Genomic DNA, 22,349 nt, shown 5'->3' with positions numbered 1-22,349 from the left:
CGAGCGAATGACAATGAAACCGTATCTAGCCTTTTTATACTCTTTCGTGCCAGTCTAAGTAGGTCAGGGGCCGGTCTAAGTAGGTCAGGGCCGGGTCAGTAGGACGTTGCACACGGCACAGTAGTCCGTGACGTCATCAAGGTCAAGGTCAGTCTAAGTAGGTCAGGGCCAGTAGGACGAGGTCACGGCCGTGACGTCGTCAAGGTCACGGAAAGTAGGTCATGGCTCTATGGCTCTATACAGGCCCTAATACTACTCTCACGTTAGTTAATTTTCAAAACGTCACCTAAGCCCATGTCTTAACTTACGAGAGTCAAATAAATACAATAATCAACTGTCACTCGTTGTGGAACCTTTATGTACACAATACAACTTACGTGTTATTGTCATTAAATTTTGTCTAAACACATCTGAAAACCCCCAGATGTAGGTCAATGGTCAGAGTCAAGGTCACAGTGACCTATTCGAGATACACGGCATGTATCTATATACTAGGATTGGTGTTTTAGGTGTCCAATGGGGGACTAATAACAAACTAATACTACATGGCATTATACTGTAGATTTATTAAACAATATATAAAAACTAGATCATTCATTCCAATGAATCTGGAAACGCGGTGTCTTTGGAGATGACTTCTAATTGAAAACACTCGTCCACAGTCAGTGCACTAGAGCTCGCCTGGTCTGCGGTGATGGACAACCACATGTCTGCGGACGGCAGACCTTCCAGAGTATAGTTGGCCGCATTCTTCACAAACTGATCTGAAAAACAAAACAAATTTGGAACATACGATTAGATGTCCTAAACCCTGGGGGAACAGACGAATATGTGCCTAAACTATAAGAAAATTCTTGGATGGATAATTATAAAATGACTTTCCAAAACGTATTTGTTTAATTTAGCTTCTATGGTATACATACTTTTCAAGTATATAAATATAACTCATTTCGTTAAAATAACAAAAAAACCTTTGATCGTGTTTGTTTTGGTTTGGTTTTTCTTCAATAGGTTTTTTTCGGTTGAACAAAATCGGGAATTAAGTAAACAGATGGATAGAGTATTCCTTTTAGAGCCGCATTGCAATATTATTTTAACCAGAAAGGCATTTCGCATGCTGCTGTAAAACAAAATATACTCACCGTCGTGTAGCGAAGCTAGTTTTGTCCGCCATTTTGGTAGTGGCTTACGAAGTTCAAAAATGTGTCATACGGTTTAAGTTGGACCCCTTGTTTTTGTTTATCGACACCTCTAAAACACATTGATTTGTGTTAAACATCGGCAATTGGATGTTAAACATTTGGTAATTTTAGAGTATTAGAGAGGAAACCCGCCACATTTTTCCATTAGTAGCAAGTGATCTTTTTGTATGCACCACCCGACAGACTTGATAGTACATACCACGGCCTTTGATATACCAACATTGCACCGACGTTAGCAAAAGACTCAAATTACAAAAACAAATAATTATATTTGGTATGATAAATAATGAAAATAGAAAACTTGTAAACCGGCTAACAGTTAACATTAAATATTTATAGTATGGAAATTCAAAACCAAAGATTAGGCCATTATAAATATTTTACAATTTGCAAAGGAACTTTTAATGAAAACTTTATGTTTAAAAAAAATTGTAATTATATAAATTTAATGATAATTCAGTATGTAAATAATAGAAAAAAAAAGATTACCTTGTTTGGAAAACATACATAAAAAAACCCCCAAGTCAAAATAAAAACAATTATCGTACCAACGTCCCGTACTGCGTTATGCTTCAACTTGCGTGCAGGTTGTTCCAATTTTAAATTTACCCTCTGCTTTAACAGCTAATACAGTTTTACTAGGACCTGCATAACTCCCAGGATGTTTTACATCGTAGTAAATAGACTCTAGGTACCTTTCCCACCGAGACATGGTTCTCAACTGACCTACATGTCACAAAGTCATGCTATTTATAAAAAAACGGAAGGATACACAACGCAAAATTTTATTACTAAACAACAAACATGTAGTACATAAAATATATGACAAAACATACAGTTATGTCAAAAACATTCAAGTGTCTCACACGTGTTTGAAACAGTTAATGTCTGAACACGTTATTCACATAGGGACATCTCGGGGACAGTCTGTAATGTTCCATCACTGGGTCGTCCATTCTCTGCCATCGGTAGGCGCGTAGTCCACAACAGTAACAGACGACGGCATTGTGATCCCCCGTGTAGAAGAAAACCGGCCTTGTAGGGGCCACCACCCAAATGTTTGCATCCGTGTGTAGACGTGGCGCATTTCGGGACGATGGCAGAACAGGTAACGTCTCGAACAGCAGTCTTCTTCTTCATCCCAGGCAGTGTCTATGTCACGGGCGGCATCTGTTTGATCCACGGCTTCTTTGATTTCACCATTTTCATCTATATTGTCACAGGCAGCATCCGTTTGATCCATGAAATGTTCTTCTGGTTTGGTAGCCACTCTTTTGATCGTATGTCTTTCTGAACATTTGCAGACCAAGATGTCGTCCTCGTCGCTACTGCTGCTGCTACTAACACTGCTCGAATATCCCGATGCCATCTTCTTCGTTCTAGATAGGGTGCAACAAGACACAAGAATGCTAGAATCATAAAACACGTCTGTTGTCTAGCACAGTCACAAAGCAAATGAAGTGTAAACCATAAATCCATTCTTTTATACCTTCGAGTTCATCCAAAACAAAACTCGTTCACCACTGGTGACACTCGTTAGGGTTGCAGAAGTTACACTGAAGAAATCCCATCTGGTTTTGATGGTCGTCTTGCATGGCGCAGGGCACAATCGAGTTCAGCTCTGGTACAAAGTCACACATGACTGTGAAACAGCCTTTCAGTTTCTCCCATTGTTGTAGAGAAAGGAATATTCCCTTCTTCGAAGGTTTCACGGATTTAGTTTCATCACACCACAACCACTGACGCAGGTCCACCCCAGCAAAATTCTTGTCGACGCTGACTTGGACGTTAACACCAAGGGTCTGAATTTTTTTTTTTTCGTCTTTCCCCTGGTTTAATGCTGAAATTGTTTCGTCAATTTGGCTTTTTACATCCAAACAGTTCGATCCACTGTTTAAGACTAAGGACAATACCTCGCTTGGTGGGGAAAGTTTTCCCCTTGTCACTGTCAAATTTCCTTATGTGAATAACAGTGTACCCTTTCCATAACTTGGCCACCACGAAGACGTTAGTTCCAAGTTCTAGACGACATCTCGCTTCATCACTTGTGGAACAGGCCATCTCTGGATTGAACGTAGATCTGATCGTTTTCGGCGAGCGAATGACAATGAAACCGTATCTAGCCTTTTTATACTCTTTCGTGCCAGTCTAAGTAGGTCAGGGGCCGGTCTAAGTAGGTCAGGGCCGGGTCAGTAGGACGTTGCACACGGCACAGTAGTCCGTGACGTCATCAAGGTCAAGGTCAGTCTAAGTAGGTCAGGGCCAGTAGGACGAGGTCACGGCCGTGACGTCGTCAAGGTCACGGAAAGTAGGTCATGGCTCTATGGCTCTATACAGGCCCTAATACTACTCTCACGTTAGTTAATTTTCAAAACGTCACCTAAGCCCATGTCTTAACTTACGAGAGTCAAATAAATACAATAATCAACTGTCACTCGTTGTGGAACCTTTATGTACACAATACAACTTACGTGTTATTGTCATTAAATTTTGTCTAAACACATCTGAAAACCCCCAGATGTAGGTCAATGGTCAGAGTCAAGGTCACAGTGACCTATTCGAGATACACGGCATGTATCTATATACTAGGATTGGTGTTTTAGGTGTCCAATGGGGGACTAATAACAAACTAATACTACATGGCATTATACTGTAGATTTATTAAACAATATATAAAAACTAGATCATTCATTCCAATGAATCTGGAAACGCGGTGTCTTTGGAGATGACTTCTAATTGAAAACACTCGTCCACAGTCAGTGCACTAGAGCTCGCCTGGTCTGCGGTGATGGACAACCACATGTCTGCGGACGGCAGACCTTCCAGAGTATAGTTGGCCGCATTCTTCACAAACTGATCTGAAAAACAAAACAAATTTGGAACATACGATTAGATGTCCTAAACCCTGGGGGAACAGACGAATATGTGCCTAAACTATAAGAAAATTCTTGGATGGATAATTATAAAATGACTTTCCAAAACGTATTTGTTTAATTTAGCTTCTATGGTATACATACTTTTCAAGTATATAATATAACTCATTTCGTTAAAATAACAAAAAACCTTTGATCGTGTTTGTTTTGGTTTGGGTTTTTCTTCAATAGGTTTTTTTCGGTTGAACAAAATCGGGAATTAAGTAAACAGATGGATAGAGTATTCCTTTTAGAGCCGCATTGCAATATTATTTTAACCAGAAAGGCATTTCGCATGCTGCTGTAAAACAAAATATACTCACCGTCGTGTAGCGAAGCTAGTTTTGTCCGCCATTTTGGTAGTGGCTTACGAAGTTCAAAAATGTGTCATACGGTTTAAGTTGGACCCCTTGTTTTTGTTTATCGACACCTCTAAAACACATTGATTTGTGTTAAACATCGGCAATTGGATGTTAAACATTTGGTAATTTTAGAGTATTAGAGAGGAAACCCGCCACATTTTTCCATTAGTAGCAAGTGATCTTTTGTATGCACCACCCGACAGACTTGATAGTACATACCACGGCCTTTGATATACCAACATTGCACCGACGTTAGCAAAAGACTCAAATTACAAAAACAAATAATTATATTTGGTATGATAAATAATGAAAATAGAAAACTTGTAAACCGGCTAACAGTTAACATTAAATATTTATAGTATGGAAATTCAAAACCAAAGATTAGGCCATTATAAATATTTTACAATTTCAAAGGAAATTTTAATGGAAAACTTTATGTTTAAAAAAATTGTAATTATAATAAATTTAATGATAATTAAGTATTTAAATAATAGAAAAAAAAATATTAGCTTGTTTGGAAACATACATAAAAGAACCCCAAGCAAAATAAAAACAATATATCGTCAACGTCCCTACTGCGTTATGCTTCCAACTTCGTTCAGTAGTCCAGTAGCCAAGTAGGCATTTTCCACTTAACCTTGCAAAAAATACCTCCAAAGCAGGTTATCGCTGATTTTGCTAGGGGAATGCGTGTTTTAGTCTTTCGGGTTACGGCGGCCGCCATCTTGGACGTCATCTTGAAAAATTCAAAACGCTCAAAGATGCCAGCTGAGCATCATTCAGATTCAGATTCTACACTACTTCCCCTACCAAAATCAACAAATAACCTGCTTTGGGGGTATTTTTGCAAGGTCAAACCCCCCCCCCCCCCCCCCCCCCCCCCCCCCCCCCCCCCCCCCCCCCCCCCCCCCCCCCCCCGGCTACTGGACTAAGGGGAGCAATCAATCGCTCCCCATCATTCCCGCGAGACAGGTTCAGTCATTATTAGCTCCCTTTAGCATGTAAATTTAAGCCTCGGTGGTGTCGTGGTTAAGCCATCGGACACAAGGCTGGTAGATACCGGATTCGCTGCCCGATATCGGCTCCCACCCAGAGCGACTTAACGACTCAATGGGTAGGTGTAAGACCACTTCACCCTCTTCTCTCACACTAACCACTAACCAACTAACCACAAACCCATTGTCCTGGACAGACAGCCCAGATAGCCGAGAGGTGTGCCCAGGACAGCGTGCTTGAACCTTAATTGGATATAAGCACGAAACTAAGTAAAAGAGAAAGAAAAAGATAAAATACTGCAAAAGGATTAAATATCAAAGCTCCGTATCACAGGCGTACGAGTTCTCATTTCTGTAAGGGGTGGGGGCGGAGGGTAGATTGATTTTTTTTCCACGAATTAAACGAAATACCCGGTAACTCGAATCTGGATAACATTTATTCATATTTGATTTGCATTGTTGCAAACAAATCACTGCTCATTTTTACCTCGATTACCACTAAATATTGCAAATACCTGGTGAAATTGTTTGAGGCCAGGTAATTTTTCCCGAATATCTCTACCATTTTTTCCCTATTTTGACGATTTACTCCAACACTAGGTAGGCAGTTGACCCCCCCCCCCCCCCCGCCCTCTCGTATTGTATGCTTATGCTCAGTATGGAAAATCTATATCTTAAATAGCTCACCCACAACCTAAGGTCTCACTACACAGATCACTTCCGGGTGAGAGTTCATTGATCACCACTATAGTTCCAAATTGTGACACCAGTTATGGTTCACAGAAATGGTGAAGAATTAAAACATGTATGTTTAATGGTAAGCCTTCTGACTGTATTTTGCCCATGTTATTATGTAATATTGTGTATTGACTTTTTGGGACATGAGTGTATAGCGCAAGAGACCGCCAGAGTGAATCGGTTAATGAATCACCTGTTCGGACCGGTACTACATCCAGATGGAAAGTAAAGTAAAGATGTTTTATTTAACGACGCCACTAGAGCACATTGATTTTTTATCTTATCATCGGCTATTGGACGTCAAACATATGGTCATTCTGACACTGCTTTTTAGAGGAAACTCGCTGTCGCCACATAGGCTACTCTTTTACGACAGGCAGCAAGGGATCTTTTATTTGCGCTTCACACAGGCAGGATAGCACAAACCATGGCCTTTGTTGAACCAGTTATGGATCACTGGTCGGTGCAAGTGGTTTTGTTTTAATGTTTAAAAAACAATTTTGTGGCTAGTCATATGGTGAAAATAACATTTGTACGTTACATATTTTTAAAAAGAAAAAGGTTAAGTTTATTTTGTTTAACACCACCACTAGAGCAGATCAATTTATTAATTATCGGCTATGGGGTGTCAAACATTTGGTAATTTTGACATAGTATTAGAGAGAGGAAACCCGCTACATTTTTCCATCTTTAATATGCACCATCCCACAGGACCACACATATTGAGAGAGGAACCCCGGTGTCGCCACTTCATGGGCTACTCTTTTCGATTGACAGGATAGCACATACCACGGCCTTTGATGTACCAGTCGTGGTGCACTGGCTAGAGTGAGAAATAGCCCAATGGACCCACCGACAGGGATCGATTTAGCGCTGGGCTACGTACATTTTAAAATGAAAGACCCACAAGAAACCCCTCACCCCTCACCCACATCCCGCCCCTCTAAGTAAGGAATACATATTCTGAACCACTCAAGAATGAACGTAAACAATAAATGTGCTACCAAGAGATCGAGGCAAGCCGGAGTTAAGCTAAACATTTTAATAGAGTCCTAAATAGTAATTCGAATTTATTGTTTGCGGTTGTAATTGAAATATTTGATTGGATCGTACAGCTGATAATGTTAAGTAATTATTCTATTAATCGCCAGATGCGCGGTCGGTCTAGGGTCGACCCCATTGATTGGGCACATTGAGCTATTTCTCATTTCAGTCTCATTCCAGTCAGTGCACCACGACTGGTATATCAAGACCGTGGCATGTGCTCTCTTATCTATACTGGTGCATATAAAAGATCTGTTTAAAATGAAGCAGGTTTCATCTCCAAGACTGTCAGAATTATCAAATGTTTGGCACCCAATAGCTGATGATTAATAAATCAGTGTGCTCTAGTGGTGTAGTTAAAAATACAAAACTTTTTTTCTTCATCGTTTTGTACCCTGGAGAACGGGGGCGGATCCAGGAGAGGGAGTTAGGATTATGAACCCCAGAATATAGAAGTGCCCCGGGAAGTCCACCGTTTAGCAGAATACATGTAGTGTCTGCCGAGGGACTATTTTGGTCGATTTGGTGTAATTATGTAACGCATTGTGATGTTCTAAATACTTTTATATCATATAAATGAGGAACATGCATTTTATTACTTTTGCCGATTTCACACCCGTTGTGTTTGTCCAGACAAAACTATTAGTGTCTGCGGGCGACTAGGATGACGTCATCAACAACTTGCCTACGGACCTCGGCACTGGTTTGCTTGTGATTTCCACTTGAAATAAAAATCGATCGATCAGCCATTAAGACTGTCAACAACAATATCGAACTCATATTCGTGAAAAAGCAATATGACCAAAGGCGAAAACAAAGTGTATAGAAGAAGGCAGCGATTCGACTTGGGCAAGAATATAGCAGAGTGGTAGAGAGCTCGTCCGAGGTGCGATATGTCCCAGGATCGATCGCCTTCGGTGGACTGGGGTTTTCCCTCATCCCAAACAGAAATAAAGAAAGTAATGTTTTATTTAATGACGCACTCGACACATTTTATTTACGGTTATACAGCGTCAGACATATGGTTAAGGACCACACATACTGATGTCGCCACTTCATGGGCTACTCTTTCAATTAGCAGCAAGGGTTATTTTATATGCACCATCCCACAGAGGGTAGTACATACCACGGCCTGCGATATGCCAGTCGTGGTGCACTGGCTGGAACGAGAAATAACCCAATGGGCCCACCGACGAGGATCGATCCCAGACCGACCGCGCTTAAAGCGAACGCTTTACCACTGGGCTACGTCCCGCCCCATCCCAAACAGTGCCCCACGACTGGAATATCAAATGCCGTGGTATGTACCATCTTGTCTCTGGTAAAGTTACACAGACGTAGTCCAGTTGTAAAGTGCTCGCCCGATGCGTGATCGACCTAGGTTCGGCATCGGTTGAGCCCCATTTCTCGTCCCAGCAAGTGCACCACGACTAGTAAATCAAAAGCCATGGTATGTGCCATCCTGTGGTATATAAAATATCCTTTGTTCCTACTAGAAAAATGTTGGGCTTCCTTTGTAAGACTGAAAAATTATATCTAGTGGCGTCGTTAAACGAAACGAACAACTTTATTGTAAAGTGCATACAACATTGTTTGTCGCTTTAATGGTACGAGTAGCCCCAATCTGATTAAAATTAGCTCTACTGGGTCTACACGTAGATCTAACAGCATTGTGAGGACTCCATGTCCAGGTGACATTTCATCTATAAATATCAATTTAAATATTGACCAATTACACTTCGCCTTTTATAGCATTATTTGGGAGCATACACATTCTAAAAATATCGGGCGAGACCATTTTATGCAATAGGCAAACTTGTTGGTCTATTTCAACATTGAAAAAAACGGGGGCAGTGGGGGTGAAGTAATAACTCTGGATTGTATATAGGTATAAACAAGATTTTATGGCTAAACCACCACGGTTTTTGCCATCGATTGCCATATTTACAAACAAAACCAAAAAAAAAATCAAAAAAAATTCAACGATCCATTAATCGGCAATTTGATGTCAAATATTTATTAAATTAACAATTTTCCATGGGAAACTAGCATTTTGCTAGACAGGACAGCACATACCAAGGCGCTCATTCGTACAGTTCCACCCAACCTTGGTCCAATGGATCCTGGGATCCATCACGCCTCACTCTAGCGCTCTATCAACTAAAAACATTCCATTAAACTGCATTACAATTCGGTCACTAAGATAGCCGAAATGTTTGTAGACCGCAATGTTTGTAGACCACATCCAATGCAACACCAATGGTGTTCCGAGTGAATAAAATTATGTTGCGTTCTGTTACCAAGGTAACAGTAGGACAGACACCCGATATTGGTTCCTACAATCTTGCTACATCTGGAATACTTGCAATAACCCTTTTTTCTTCTTCTTTTTTTATTAACATAAAACTTAACCGATAATAATGTGATTATAGGCCCATATTAAAACCAATAATCCAACAGTTAAATTACCCAAGAATTTAATAATCATTTGAAATTATATAAAAATAACTAGAAATTCTAAATTTTTAATTTAAATTTTAAATGTTAAAGGGACATTCCTGAGTTTGCGGCATTTTAAGATGTTTCCGACTAATACAATATTTCTACGATTAAAGTTACATATTAAATATATTTTCTTGTTTAGAATATCAGTGTGTACATTCAATGCGTTTCTGATCGCCTTAATATTTTTAAGAGTCCAAACTGGATTCCGTTTTCCAAAAATTTCGTACATACGAACAAATATTTTAGGAAATAAAATGAAATTTAACCTAGTGAAAATATTAGAACGATCAAATACTCGTTTAATATACAGCCACTAATATTTTATGCAGAAAAATATATTTGATATGCAATTACAATCGTTAAAAAGTCTATTAGTCGACAACATCTTGAAAATTGCAGCAAACTCAGGAATGTCCCTTTAAGGTTTATTAACTTTTAAAAATGTTGGCAAGCGACTCTCCATATGAGCCAAAACTCCAGTAGGCAACTGCAGTAGGCTACTTGTGCCAACACGATTTGTCGTTACGACAGTTCGATACTCTTTTTGTCCGTCCCACACCGGGTAGATGGCGTTAAATTAAGGTACAACTTATAATCTTTCTACAACCGCCATTCCCAGTCTGGAGCTCCACGCGGTAAGACGTGTTTGTTTCGCTTGTGCACACTGCACGTGCTTTCGTGTGCTCGACTTGGGGGTCCTTCATTTCGTTGTTTTTGTCAGCGAAATGAAGTTTTCTACTGGGATCTATGCGGCCATTGGAACTGATTGAACGCTGGAACGCTTCTCGTTTCGACAGTCTGCACCACCAGGTTGGATTCTTTTTCAGCGAGATTCCTCGCCTCCACTTTTTTCTCCGTCTGACTATGTTGACTTGTTTTTTCGTGACTCGTATGACGGCCATTCTGCAGAACGCCACGGTTGTTCGCGTTTAGTCTCTACATGTCCGAGCCTGTCCTAGCAGCACTGGAAGATTGACCGCCCCACTCTAAGAAGAAATAGGAAGCGGGGTCGGCCCCTACTACTCTTTTTCTAGACTTTACATTGTTTTATAGTGATACCATCTCGTATCCTCCGGAGTCGGGCCCGTCCGCACCACTATACCAACCCATGACGACTGGACTATACCCTAGTCTGATACTCTACTCGTTCAGACGGATCCGGCTTCTCAAGATCTGTATTTCAGCACAGCACTACACCTTCAACGTCTATCGACTGTCAATCTAGGGGTTTTCTTGACGGGATGCAGCCCATCTCGTCCCTTTAAGCTGTGCACCCAAACGGCCTTAACGAGGCCACTCGCGTGAACATATCGATCGGACTTTAAACGTTTAGATCTGCGTTCAAAATTTTATGTCGAAATTACTTCTTTTTTGTAATATTATTAAATAGTCCGATCCTCTCTTCTTTCTCTTATTTAATTTTGGACTGTCCTTCTAAAATGCTCCAAATTATATAAATATTCGGCCGAGCAGTCAATTCTTTTTTTATTTTTGGCTCGTAACCTTTTTTTTTTTTTTCTTTAATTTATTAACTTTTTTACTAATTGCTATTTTCAAAATTCTGCCCATTTTCACCCCCCCCCCCCCTCTCCATCCCGAGTCAGGCCACCGATCTTATCGGAGGTCGGACTCGGGATGGGCGTGTTCGAAACCCTAGTGGTATATGGGCACGTTAAACTAGTTATCATAATCATCTACAACTGCATATAATGCCGCCTTCATATACACGGATTTTTCTTACGAGTCCTTACGGATCGCACAAATTCACGGATCCTTACGATTTGGCCACTTTTACATGATGATGATAAGTGGTTTAACGTGCCCATATACCACTAGGGTTTCGAACACGCCCATCCCGAGTCCGACCTCCGATAAGATCGGTGGCCTGACTCGGGATGTGGGGGGTGGGGTGGGTGGGGGGTGGGTGTGGGTAGTGTTGAAAATGGGCAGAATTTTGAAAGTAGCAAATAGTAAAAAGTGAATAGAATAAAATAAAAATATATAAAAAAATTACAAGCCAAAAATAAAAAGAATTGACTGCTCGGCCGAATATTTATATAACTTGGAGCATTTTAGAAGGACAGTCCAAAAATAAATAAGAGAAAGAAGAGAGGATCGGACTATTTAATAATATTTAAAAAAAAAGAAGTAATTTCGACATAAAATTTTGAACGAAGGTCTAAATGTTTAAAGTCCGATCTATATGTCCATGTGAGTGGCCTCGTTAAGGCCGTTGAAGGTTGGCCTACGGCGAACCGATGAGCGGAGAACCGGCAAAGGCGGGGATAAAGTGCTTCCATCTCTGGTCGGCGAGGATGGTTATGACACTCCGGTAGTCATTGCCGAAAAGGGCCTTGACAATCCTGTGGATGTATGGCTATCCATCTCTCTAACCAGGACCGCTTGTCGGTAGACTCCTTCTCGGCGCTGAGTTAGTACCAACCCCGTCTTGCCGGCTGTAGATTTGATGGTGTGTAGCTCGTAAGCGCTTCCATCAGGCAGTTGTTTTAACTCTGGTTTCACTAGTCCGCCCATCAGTGATGCCGGATCCGAGGTGTCCCCCTGCACGAACTTCAGGAAGCCGGACCTGATTTTCCCGATCTGAACTTTCCAGACGGCTTCCGAGTCAGAAGGGAACGGTGCAGGTGTTGGGGGAGGCCGGGCCTTGTCAGGTTGGTCGCTCGGCTGAGCGACGGCCTTCCTCTTTCCAACAGCGGCTGATCGGGCCGGTGGCTTGACGACTGGCAGTACCGGGGATACCGGCCAGTTCTGTCTGGGCCACGTAGTGGTCGGCGATGGAGGGCCTTTACGGGGCGTCTCACACACCGCGGTGTTGAGTCTGTACCTCTCGGTGGTCGACGGTTCCGGCGTAGCTGGTTTCCTCGACTCAGGCTGGGCTGGGGGCGGCGTCGCAGAAGGGACCGCCGCTGGCGGTTGAGCCGCCAGTTTTGGTCCCCCCCCCCCTCACCCCCGTGCCGTTCCTGGCGCGCTTTTCCTCTTCCTCCATCTCCTCCTCTTCTTCTGTACGATCGCGTCGCCGTACACCAAAGTCACAGAAGCCCGTGACCCGGTGTACGTGACGCGATACTCAAGTAGCTTCCCGTAACTCAGTAAGAGTCCAGGTGTGTGTGTGTGGGGGGGGGGGGGGGGGGGGGGGGGGGGGGTAACTCGAGAGTACATGGCGAGACATCTGTCCTCATCGCAAGTTAGCTTGGAAGTCCCCACTTTTACAACCGATTTAAGAGTTGTTACGAGTTATTACGAGCTATTTACGGTTTATTACGGATTATTACAAGTTATTACGATGTATTTACGGCAAAATTCCACGATTTGTTACGAGTTGTCACGGATAACTACGAGCAACTTACGGGCATTTTACAAGCTTTTTACGTATTGTTACGAGTATATTACGGAATGTTACTATTCATCGAAGCTTTTACGTGTTAGTTACGACCTGTTTACGTGTTGTTACGAGTTAGTTACGAGTATTTACGAGTCCTTACGATTTTTTACCAAAAAGAAAATGAAGTGTTCGATTTTGCAGCTTTTATACCTTTCCCCAAATCGTAAACAATACGTAAGAATACGTAAAGTATACGTATCTATTCGTAAAGTACTCGTAATTACACCTAAAGTGCTCGTAATAACTCGTAACAATCCGTAAAGCCATCGTAACACGACCCGAATGAAATCGTAAAGAACACGTAAGCACTCGTAATAATCCGTAAATAATCCGTAAATAAATCGTAAACTAACCGTAACAAATCGTAATTTTTTTTGTTACGAGTCATTTACGGATTCTTGCGAGCAGTTTACGGATGGTTACGTGTTGTTGCCTCTCCTTTCACGGATCCTTAAGAGTGTCTGCGAGTTGTTGCGAGTTGTGACGAGTTATTTGGGGATACCAGCGAGTTATTTACGGATGCTTGCGATTGACTACGAGTTGGCGATCTGTAAGGACTCGTAAGAAAAATCCGTGTATGTGAAGGGGGTATTACTGTAAAGTATGTTCCAATTAAAACTTTAAAAACCTCATTTAATGACGCCACTGGAGCTCATCTCATCTGCTATTGAATGTGAAACATTTGGTAACTTTGTAAAGGTCCGAGAGCTCGCCAATTTTCCCGTTTTAGCAAGATTTTTTTATATCCACCTTTCCACGGCTTTATATATTGGCTGGAACGAGAAATAGCCCAAAGGGCCCACAGACCGATTTCAGACAGACCGCGCATCAAGCAAGTGCTTTACCACCCGAGCAATGTCCCGCCCCGTTGCTACAATTTAGCATATCGTTGAACCAAGGATTTCACTTTTCGTAACCCAATTTTAAAGTACAAATTACAAATGCCATTTTTGTTATTATTTTGTATTATGAAGATCTCTTCACCATCACATTCGATACGTGACGGTGCGAGGTGATGACGTCATCGGGTCCTGAAAAATCTGCATCATACTTCATGGCTTCCAGAACTAGAACAAGAAAAGTTTTAACGACATCAGAGCACAGACATTAAATCATTGGCGGTTTGTCGTCAAATATTTGATTTCTGACGCAGTCTTGGAGGAAACTACCTTTTGTTTTTCCTTAGCAAAGGATCTTTTATATGCACTAACCCCTCCTACAGAACAGAACATACCAGTTTATCCACCGAGCGATTCATCCTGCAATACATCACCTCGGTCGAAAGAAAGAAATGTTTTATTTAACGACGCATTCAACACATTTTATTTACGGTTATATGGCGTCAGACATATGGTTAAGGACCACACAGATTTTGAGAGGAAACCCGCTGTCGCCACTACATGGGCTACTCTTCCGATTAGCAGCAAGGGATCTTTTATTTGCGCTTCCCACAGGCAGGATAGCACAAACCATGGCCTTTGTTGAACCAGTTATGGATCACTGGTCGGTGCAAGTGGTTTACACCTACCCATTGAGCCTTGAGGAGCACTCACTCAGGGTTTGGAGTCGGTATCTGGATTAAAAATCCCATGCCTCGACTGGGATCCGAACCCAGTACCTACCAGCCTGTAAACCGATGGCCTGCCACGACGCCACCGAGGCCGGTACACCTCGGTCGATTACCACCACCTAAATGAACTATTTTCTATGAACAGAAGAACTATTTTCTATGAACTGAGGAACTATTTTCTATGAACAGAGTTGGACTGTTAAATACTGGTTTCGAAATAGCAACATTGGACCAAATTCTCCCAAATCTAGTAATCGATTTCAGATTTAACCACCTAGGCGCAGAAGAGGGGTTTTTTTGGGGTTTTTTTTTTTCAGATACAGGTAAAGCATTTTAAGCCAACAAAAACGTACGCCCGATACCCCGGTCCATGTTACAACCCGTACCTACGATTTAAAAATATCACTTTAGTACAAGTTATCTAGCCTATGTGGTGCCTACGGAATAGTTTTAAATATTTGTTCAAGTTTACATTTACGCACGATTCATGACCCAATACCGTTAACAGTTATAAATCGACATTTTGTACATTACTTACATTTCTCTTTGTAGTCAAAATCAGAATTGTTGTAATTCATCGAGGTCCAATTTGCCATCACCTGCAATATATTTTAACACTGATATAGAACAAAAATGTATAACTGTGAGCGATTGAATGGGGGGGGGGGGGGGGGGGGGGGGGGGGACTAAAACATTTGTGGGGAGAGATTCCAACTGGTCTGCTCAAATTTGACAGTTTTAAATTACGGCGACTCATTCATACCATTTCTCAATAGTTAATGCATCCGTTAGGTTAAAATACAAGATAATACCCATTTACACAGATATTATAACCACTCTCCATAAAACAATTTAACAAGACCTTTTCCACACACCCCAACACCGTTTTTCCTGCGTCAGTTTTCAAAATATTTTAAAATAAAAATATTGGTTGACCGCTTTTCTGGGTAGGTCTCTTTAATTTAAGATTCATAAACAAAAACAAGAATATCTTTGAACAGGGATCCTCGTTTTTAAATACTAATCAGTTTTAAAAAAATTTTTTATCAATTTTATTTTCTCAAGTGATTTTAATACTGTAATTAAATTTCAAGGACACTACTGGATTTAATACCATTATCAGCTTTTATATGTAAATGTAGGGACATTCACAATATTTAGGTTATGTACCATCTGCAAATATTGTACATGATCTAGTTTATTACCATTTGTATCTGCCTTGTGGAATCTAGCGAGTAGAACTGGGTTGGTTACTTTCAGGCCGGTCACGTGAGCGATCTCGTACAGTTAAAAAAACCCATCTCCGTTCACAGCCAGATCATGCAGAACTGTTGGCAATTCGGAAAGCGTTTACAGTAAATTGCATCAAATTTCCAAATGTGGTAAATTCATTACAATAGTTTAGTGAATTTACATACTACCTCTACTGGATCTACTGCATCATTCGGCACGTCGAGTCTCCTCTTTGATGCATAACCCCAGCCCCTCCCGGTAGACAACCACTTGTTACTGATAAACCACCAGGCATCCGCGTGCTTGGGGACGAAGGTCAAGGCGAGCAGTATCACTATGAAATAAGCAGTCTTCATTCTAGACGATTCTGCGAAAACAAATTACCATTCAGTTAAAGGGAGACACCCTAGTTACGGCTAGTTGTTAACCATTACGGCGTTGTTTTTCGCTATTAAACCCATTTTTTTCACAAATAAAATTGCACTTTACTCACCGTTTATTATTTAGAATATACATTTCCATTCACCTGAAGTGTTTTTTGATAATCCTGGTAATCCTGGTGTTTGTAATATCACAAAATGCATTTTTCGTATTTCTGAAAAACGGACGCACGTTTGAGAAAAAACCGTCGAGCAGACAAGGTCTAATCTATTTTTAGACGGGATATTTCCATTTCAATGTCACAGACGTTGGTATACCACGTGACCGTTATCATTTTGGTTCGGTTTGTTTTCTCGTGCACGGTTCGCGCAATCAACATCCGATTTGTTGTTGTTCATTTGTGAGATTTTTCTTCACAGTTCGTGAACATTTTCAGTAACAATGAAGTTCAGACAAGTAAGTATCTCAATACAAAACGTTACAAACCCTTAAAACCAATACTTTTGCTAAGTCCTACGGTATCTGGAGAGGGGATACAACCAAAACAGAACAGTTGGAACATGTCCAGGAGAGGTGAAAAGAACGCACCCCAAGTCTGTGAAATTTGTCGTGACGTAGGCATTGTTGTGCTTCGAGCGACATCTACCGGTGACATCAGAATACAAACTTTCAAAATTATTTCAAGAAATTGGGACATGGGGATTCCCATGGTATTTATCGATATAAAACCTGCTTTTTCACTCCATTTGATAAAAACGTGATCTAAGTGTGTTACAGGTTTGTAGATTAACCAAATTATAATTTATTTTCGCTGGATGGAACTAGGGTGTGCGGCTTTAAGAATGATTCAATTTCAATTCAGTTCATTGCATATTACCAAACAAGCTGGTGTCGGCAAACCGAAAAAACAAACGTCAATATTAATGTACATGCCAGACTGATAAACACTTTGCATTATATTTGTAGGAATAAAGTATATTATAAAAATGGTTAAAGTACTTGGAAATAAATAAAGCCCCACCGATAGCTGGAACAAGAACTTTACGTTTACAAATACAGCCGTCAATAAATGTTAATGCATGGTTAAGAATTTCAATGTCACCATTTATTGTACGACAAAATAGAAATTGTAAATTGCTATTTATAGTAGAGAAGTCGGAAAAGAGTAACTTATCAAATAAGTGTTGCCTTTCAACATAATTGGGCAGTCTAAAATAAAATGTTTTTCATCGTCCACAGCTTGAGAATGACAAACAAAACAGTCCTGTGTTCTATTAGTTTTTTAGGTTTACATAATCTTCCAAGTTCAATATGAAGATGTGCGCACTGATTCTCATTTTAGTAAATTGTCTGCGTTGTTCGAAATTTGGTGTGCAGAGCAGGTAGTTTTCTCATTTAAATTCCAATACTATGTTCTGAGTTTAGAATAACTGTTTTGAATAGTATCCGACCAGCATTTTATATATTTCAACAGAGTTTTTGTTTCAACTTACGTGTAACACTGAGGGTATAAAGAGCCTTGGTAGTCCCATATTTTACTAAAGCCAAAATTGATCCACATCCCATTTTTATATAAAATGACCAGTTTAAATTAGATGAGCTATAATAATACAATTCCAAGTACGCCTTATGTACTATTGACGGACAATCATGAGTTCCCAATCTAAACCAGTATTTTGCTGCAAGGGGTAAGCATGTAATGAGAAGTGGGTACTGGCCAAGTTTACCGAGTATAGCATCATGGGAGCTTCTTTGTTAACCCAGGTAGGTATTTATAGAATTTTATTTGAACACTTTCGAATGGAGTATTGTCACACTTTTGAAACACCCAAGGATCTACTCTTGGGATAAAGGCTACAAACCTCACAGCAACATTAAAATGGGACAAAATAAGCACCGATATAACGAACGTTTTAGAGTTTCTCGTATAGTTTAGCGACCTTCAATAAACATGCAATGTTTTTTTAATGTACGAATTTGGTTGACAGTCGTGGAGAAAATTAAAAAACAAAAAACACTACATCAACCCTGCCCCTGCGAGAGCAGCGTTTCATCGTGGTGTAGGGCAGCGTTGTCATGAGTTTCCCCGAGTGGGAAATACAGCACATTTTAGTGTTCAAATTGTAAAAAGATTTAGGAAAATTAAACGTTTTAAAAATACGAAAACTTTTGAGTTCATAAGTCGCTGCAATATTTCTGTTTACCGCAGCTCCAAACCGTTTGCATGGCCCGACCATAGCGTTCATTTTGTCGTCTTTATATTTAGTAAATATTTCTAAGCAGTCTACACTTAATTTTGGAATTTAAATTCATGTCAATCATGTACATTTGACACTATAGTAAATTTTTGTGTGTGTGTGCCGGAGTGGTCATTAATCATCAAGTCAATTCACACATTTATTCACAAATTTATTAAATGAAGGATTCCATCCGACGATTCACTTCACTCCACTCCATCACAGAATAATATGTGTGGTTCCGATTATATTAAAGTTTGCTTTGTTTAACGACACCACTAGAGCACATTGATTTATCAATTATTGGCTATTGGATGTCAAACATTTGGTAATTTTGACATATTGTCTTAGAGAGAAAACTAGCAAGGGATCCTTTATATGCATACTTCCACAAACATACCACGGTCTTTGATATACCAGTCGTGGTGCACTGACTGGAACAAGGTTCTGATTCAATAAGTAAGAAATATTAGGGTAGGCTCAAATATTTTTTAAGACAAATTATTTAGGGTAGGTTAAGATTTGTTTTCAAGGTTTGTTTTGTTTAACGATACCACTGGACAACATTGATTTGTTAATCATCGGCTATTGGAAATTTGTTTAATTAACGACGCACTCAACACATTTTATGTACGGTTATATGGCGTCAGACAAATGGTTAAGGACTATACAGATATATAGAGAGGAAACCCGCTGTCGCCACTTTATGGGCTACTCTTTTCGATTAGCAGCAAGAGATCTTTTATATGCACCATCCCACAGACAGGATAATACATACCACGGCCTTTGTTACACCAGTTGTGGAGCACTGGCTCATCGGCTATTGGATGTCAAACATTTGTCAATGTTGACACGTAATCATCAGAGGGGGCGGGACGTAGCCCAGTGGTAAAGCGCTCGCTTGATGCGCGGTCGTTTTGGGATTGATCCCATTCTCGTTCCGGCCAGTGCACCACGACTGGTATATCAAAGGCCGTGGTATGTACTATCCTGTCTGTGGGATGGTGCATATAAAATATCCCTTGCTACTAAGGAAAAAATGAAGCCGGTTTCCTCTCCGACTGTCAAAAATGACCATATGTTTGATGATTAATAAATCAATGTGATCTAATGGTGCCGTTAAACAAAACAAACTTTTTTCCCCCACAGACAGGAAAGCACATACCACGGCCTTTGGCCAGTTGTGGTGCACTGTTTGTAACGAGAAAAAACCCCAATCAGTTGAATGGATACAACGAGGTGGTTTGATCCTGCGACGGAACGAAACTGAAAACTGAACCCAAAAAAATCCGCTTGGTAGTGATATCACTTCAGACTCGATCTGTTGACAATTGTCTGGGTTTTTCTCTTTTTTGTTTAAATTTTTTTTTATAAAACATTAGTGTCGCACGGTTTTTCTGGGAAGGGTAGGGTAATCGGAACCACAACTATTTTTTTTTTTAGCCTTATATGGCGTACTTTAACCTTTGGATACAACAGATGCAGCAAATGGGGCGGCGGTGGGCGTCCTCCCCATCGACCAAGTGTCCAAATAACCGCTATAGTTCAAAGTTAAAGTTTGTTTTGTTTAACGACACCTCTAGAGCACACTGATTTATTAATCATTGGGTACATATTGGATGTCAAGTATTCAGTAATTCTGACATAGTCTTAGAAGGGAAACCCGCTACATTTCCCCGTTAGCAGTAAGGGATTTCTTTTATATGCACTTCCCACTTACAGGGTAGCACATACCACGGCCTTTGATATGCCAGCCGTGGGATACAGAGAATGAGTCCACTGAAGTGGTTCGATCCTATGATCACGTTAGCCCCAAGTACAGCCAGCTAACGTTCGCGAACATTTAAATTGGTTCCCAACGTGGCCAATTGGCTTACAGTGAAGCAGAGTTTTTTTTTTTTTTGTTTTTTGTTGTTGCTCTGTCTGCCTGAACTCAACCCAGGCAAGCGCTCTACCGTCTAAGCTAAATCCCGCTCCCATATGTACTGGTATGATTATAAACACATATACCTTGCCGCGGGGCGGGGCGGGGCGGGGCGGGACGGGACGTAGCCCAGTGGTAAAGCTTTCACTTGATGCGCAGTCGGTCTGGGATCGATCCCCGTCGGTGGGCCCATATTTCTCGCTCCATCCAGTGCACCACGACTGGTATATCGAAGGCCGTGGTATGTGCTACCCTGTCTGTGGGATGGTGCATACAAAATATCCCTTGCTGCTAATCAAAAAAGAGTAGCCCGTGAAGTGGTGACAGCGGGTTTTCTCTCTCAATATCTGTGTGGTCCTTAACCATATGTCTGACACCATATAACCGTAAATACTATGCGTTGAGTGCGTCGTTAAATAAAACATTTTTTTTTTTTCTTTTCGATATGCAGCAAGGGATCTTTTATATGTACCATCCCATAGACAGCATACCACGGCCTTTGGTGTACCAGTCGTGGTGCACTGGCTAGAGTGAGAAATAGCCCAATGGACCCACCGACAGGGATCGATTTACCACTGGGCTACGTACCGCCCTTTTAAAATGAAAGACCCAAGACAAACCACAAGAAAAAAACACACACACACACACACACACACACACACACACACACACACACAAAAACCCCCAACAAAACAAAAAACATAATTTAAAAAGTGGGGTAGGGGAGGAAAAAGCTTACTTGAAAATAGTTTTCACAAGACACAACACGAACTCAATGTAGTGTTTGGCCCGGTTTCAGTCATTTATACAGAGCTGTAAATTAGTCCCGTAACCAACGAGTACCCCGTTTTGCACGTCAACTCCATACTGACACTTTTGCACGTGCGCTGTCTGGGTTTTTTTTTTCATTGTCTCATTAAAGAACAGAACAGAACTTTATTCACTTAGAACACCAAACGGTGTTACATTGAGGTGTTTACAAACATATATATACACAATACAATGACGGCTGCTGATTAAAATATACATGCATATAATTATATCTATCTATCTATCTATCATACACAAAAGCTAAAATATATTAGGTGAATAAATCTATGACAAAGGCGTGTCTTTTAATACACTATTAATGACATTAAGAAACGTACATAGTTTCTTTATAATAGATAATTGTTTTGTGTTAAAGAGCTTGTGTAATTTAAAAGTGTTTGGTCTGTTGAAGTAATATATATTTAGGTAGGTTGATCTTTGGTTAGTAAAGTGTGGACATTGAAATAGATAAACCGGCCTCGGTGGCGTTGTGGCAGGCCATCGGTCTACAGGCTGGTAGGTACTGGGTTCGGATCCCAGTCGAGGCATGGGATTTTTAATCGAGATACCGACTCCAAACCCTGAGTGAGTGCTCCGCAAGGCTCAGTGGGTAGGTGTAAACCACTTGCACTGACCAGTGATCCATAACTGGTTCAACAAAGGCCATGGTTTGTGCTATCCTGCCTGTGGGAAGCGCAAATAAAAGATCCCTTGCTGCCTGTCGTAAAAAGAGTAGCCTATGTGGCGACAGCGGGTTTCCTCTAAAAACAGTGTCAGAATGACCATATGTTTGACGTCCAATAGCCGATGATAAGATAAAAAATCAATGTGCTCTAGCGGCGTCGTTAAATAAAACAAACTTTACTTTTGAAATAGATAATGAAATTCATCACCAACTGTGTTTTTGCACAGAGGGCAAATTCTATTATTTCGTTCAATATTTTGCCATCTGCCAGTTTCAATTGGAAGATAGTGGTTGCTGGTTCTGAATCGACTGTAAATAATGTGTATTTTTTTCAGGTAAGTAAAGAAG

General features: G+C 40.7%; 1 protein-coding gene across 2 annotated transcripts; it reads right to left on the bottom strand.

Moving 5' to 3' along the window:
* Positions 1 to 14,108: 14,108 nt before the first annotated feature.
* LOC121378360 lies at positions 14,109 to 21,384 on the bottom strand. Of its 2 annotated transcripts, none has more exons than XM_041506492.1 (4): positions 21,246 to 21,384; positions 16,150 to 16,331; positions 15,270 to 15,330; positions 14,109 to 14,228 (listed from the first exon to the last, which is right to left on the bottom strand). In XM_041506492.1, the coding sequence occupies exons 2-4, from the start codon at positions 16,318 to 16,320 to the stop codon at positions 14,128 to 14,130; spliced, it is 333 nt and encodes a 110-aa protein (XP_041362426.1). In that variant the 5' UTR covers positions 16,321 to 16,331; positions 21,246 to 21,384; the 3' UTR covers positions 14,109 to 14,127. The 2 variants fall into 2 exon arrangements, with proteins under 2 accessions (XP_041362426.1, XP_041362427.1); XM_041506493.1 differs by having other exon boundaries at positions 16,153 to 16,331.
* Positions 21,385 to 22,349: the final 965 nt, after the last annotated feature.

Source organism: Gigantopelta aegis, chromosome 8, assembly GCF_016097555.1.
Source record: "Gigantopelta aegis isolate Gae_Host chromosome 8, Gae_host_genome, whole genome shotgun sequence".
NCBI classification, from domain to species: domain Eukaryota; kingdom Metazoa; phylum Mollusca; class Gastropoda; order Neomphalida; family Peltospiridae; genus Gigantopelta; species Gigantopelta aegis.
This window is presented reverse-complemented; position numbering and strand designations above follow the sequence as displayed.

What these genes read in the sequence shown, in the direction of transcription:
- LOC121378360 (XM_041506492.1), bottom strand. Translation starts at nt 16,320, where the DNA reads ATGAAGACTGCTTATTTCATAGTGATACTGCTCGCCTTGACCTTCGTC. An exon ending in CAGTAGATCCAGTAGAGGTA is followed by an intron (nt 15,331 to 16,149) that starts GTATGTAAATTC and finishes AATATATTGCAG; the next exon opens with GTGATGGCAAATTGGACCTC. An exon ending in TTTTGACTACAAAGAGAAAT is followed by an intron (nt 14,229 to 15,269) that starts GTAAGTAATGTA and finishes TTCTTGTTCTAG; the next exon opens with TTCTGGAAGCCATGAAGTAT.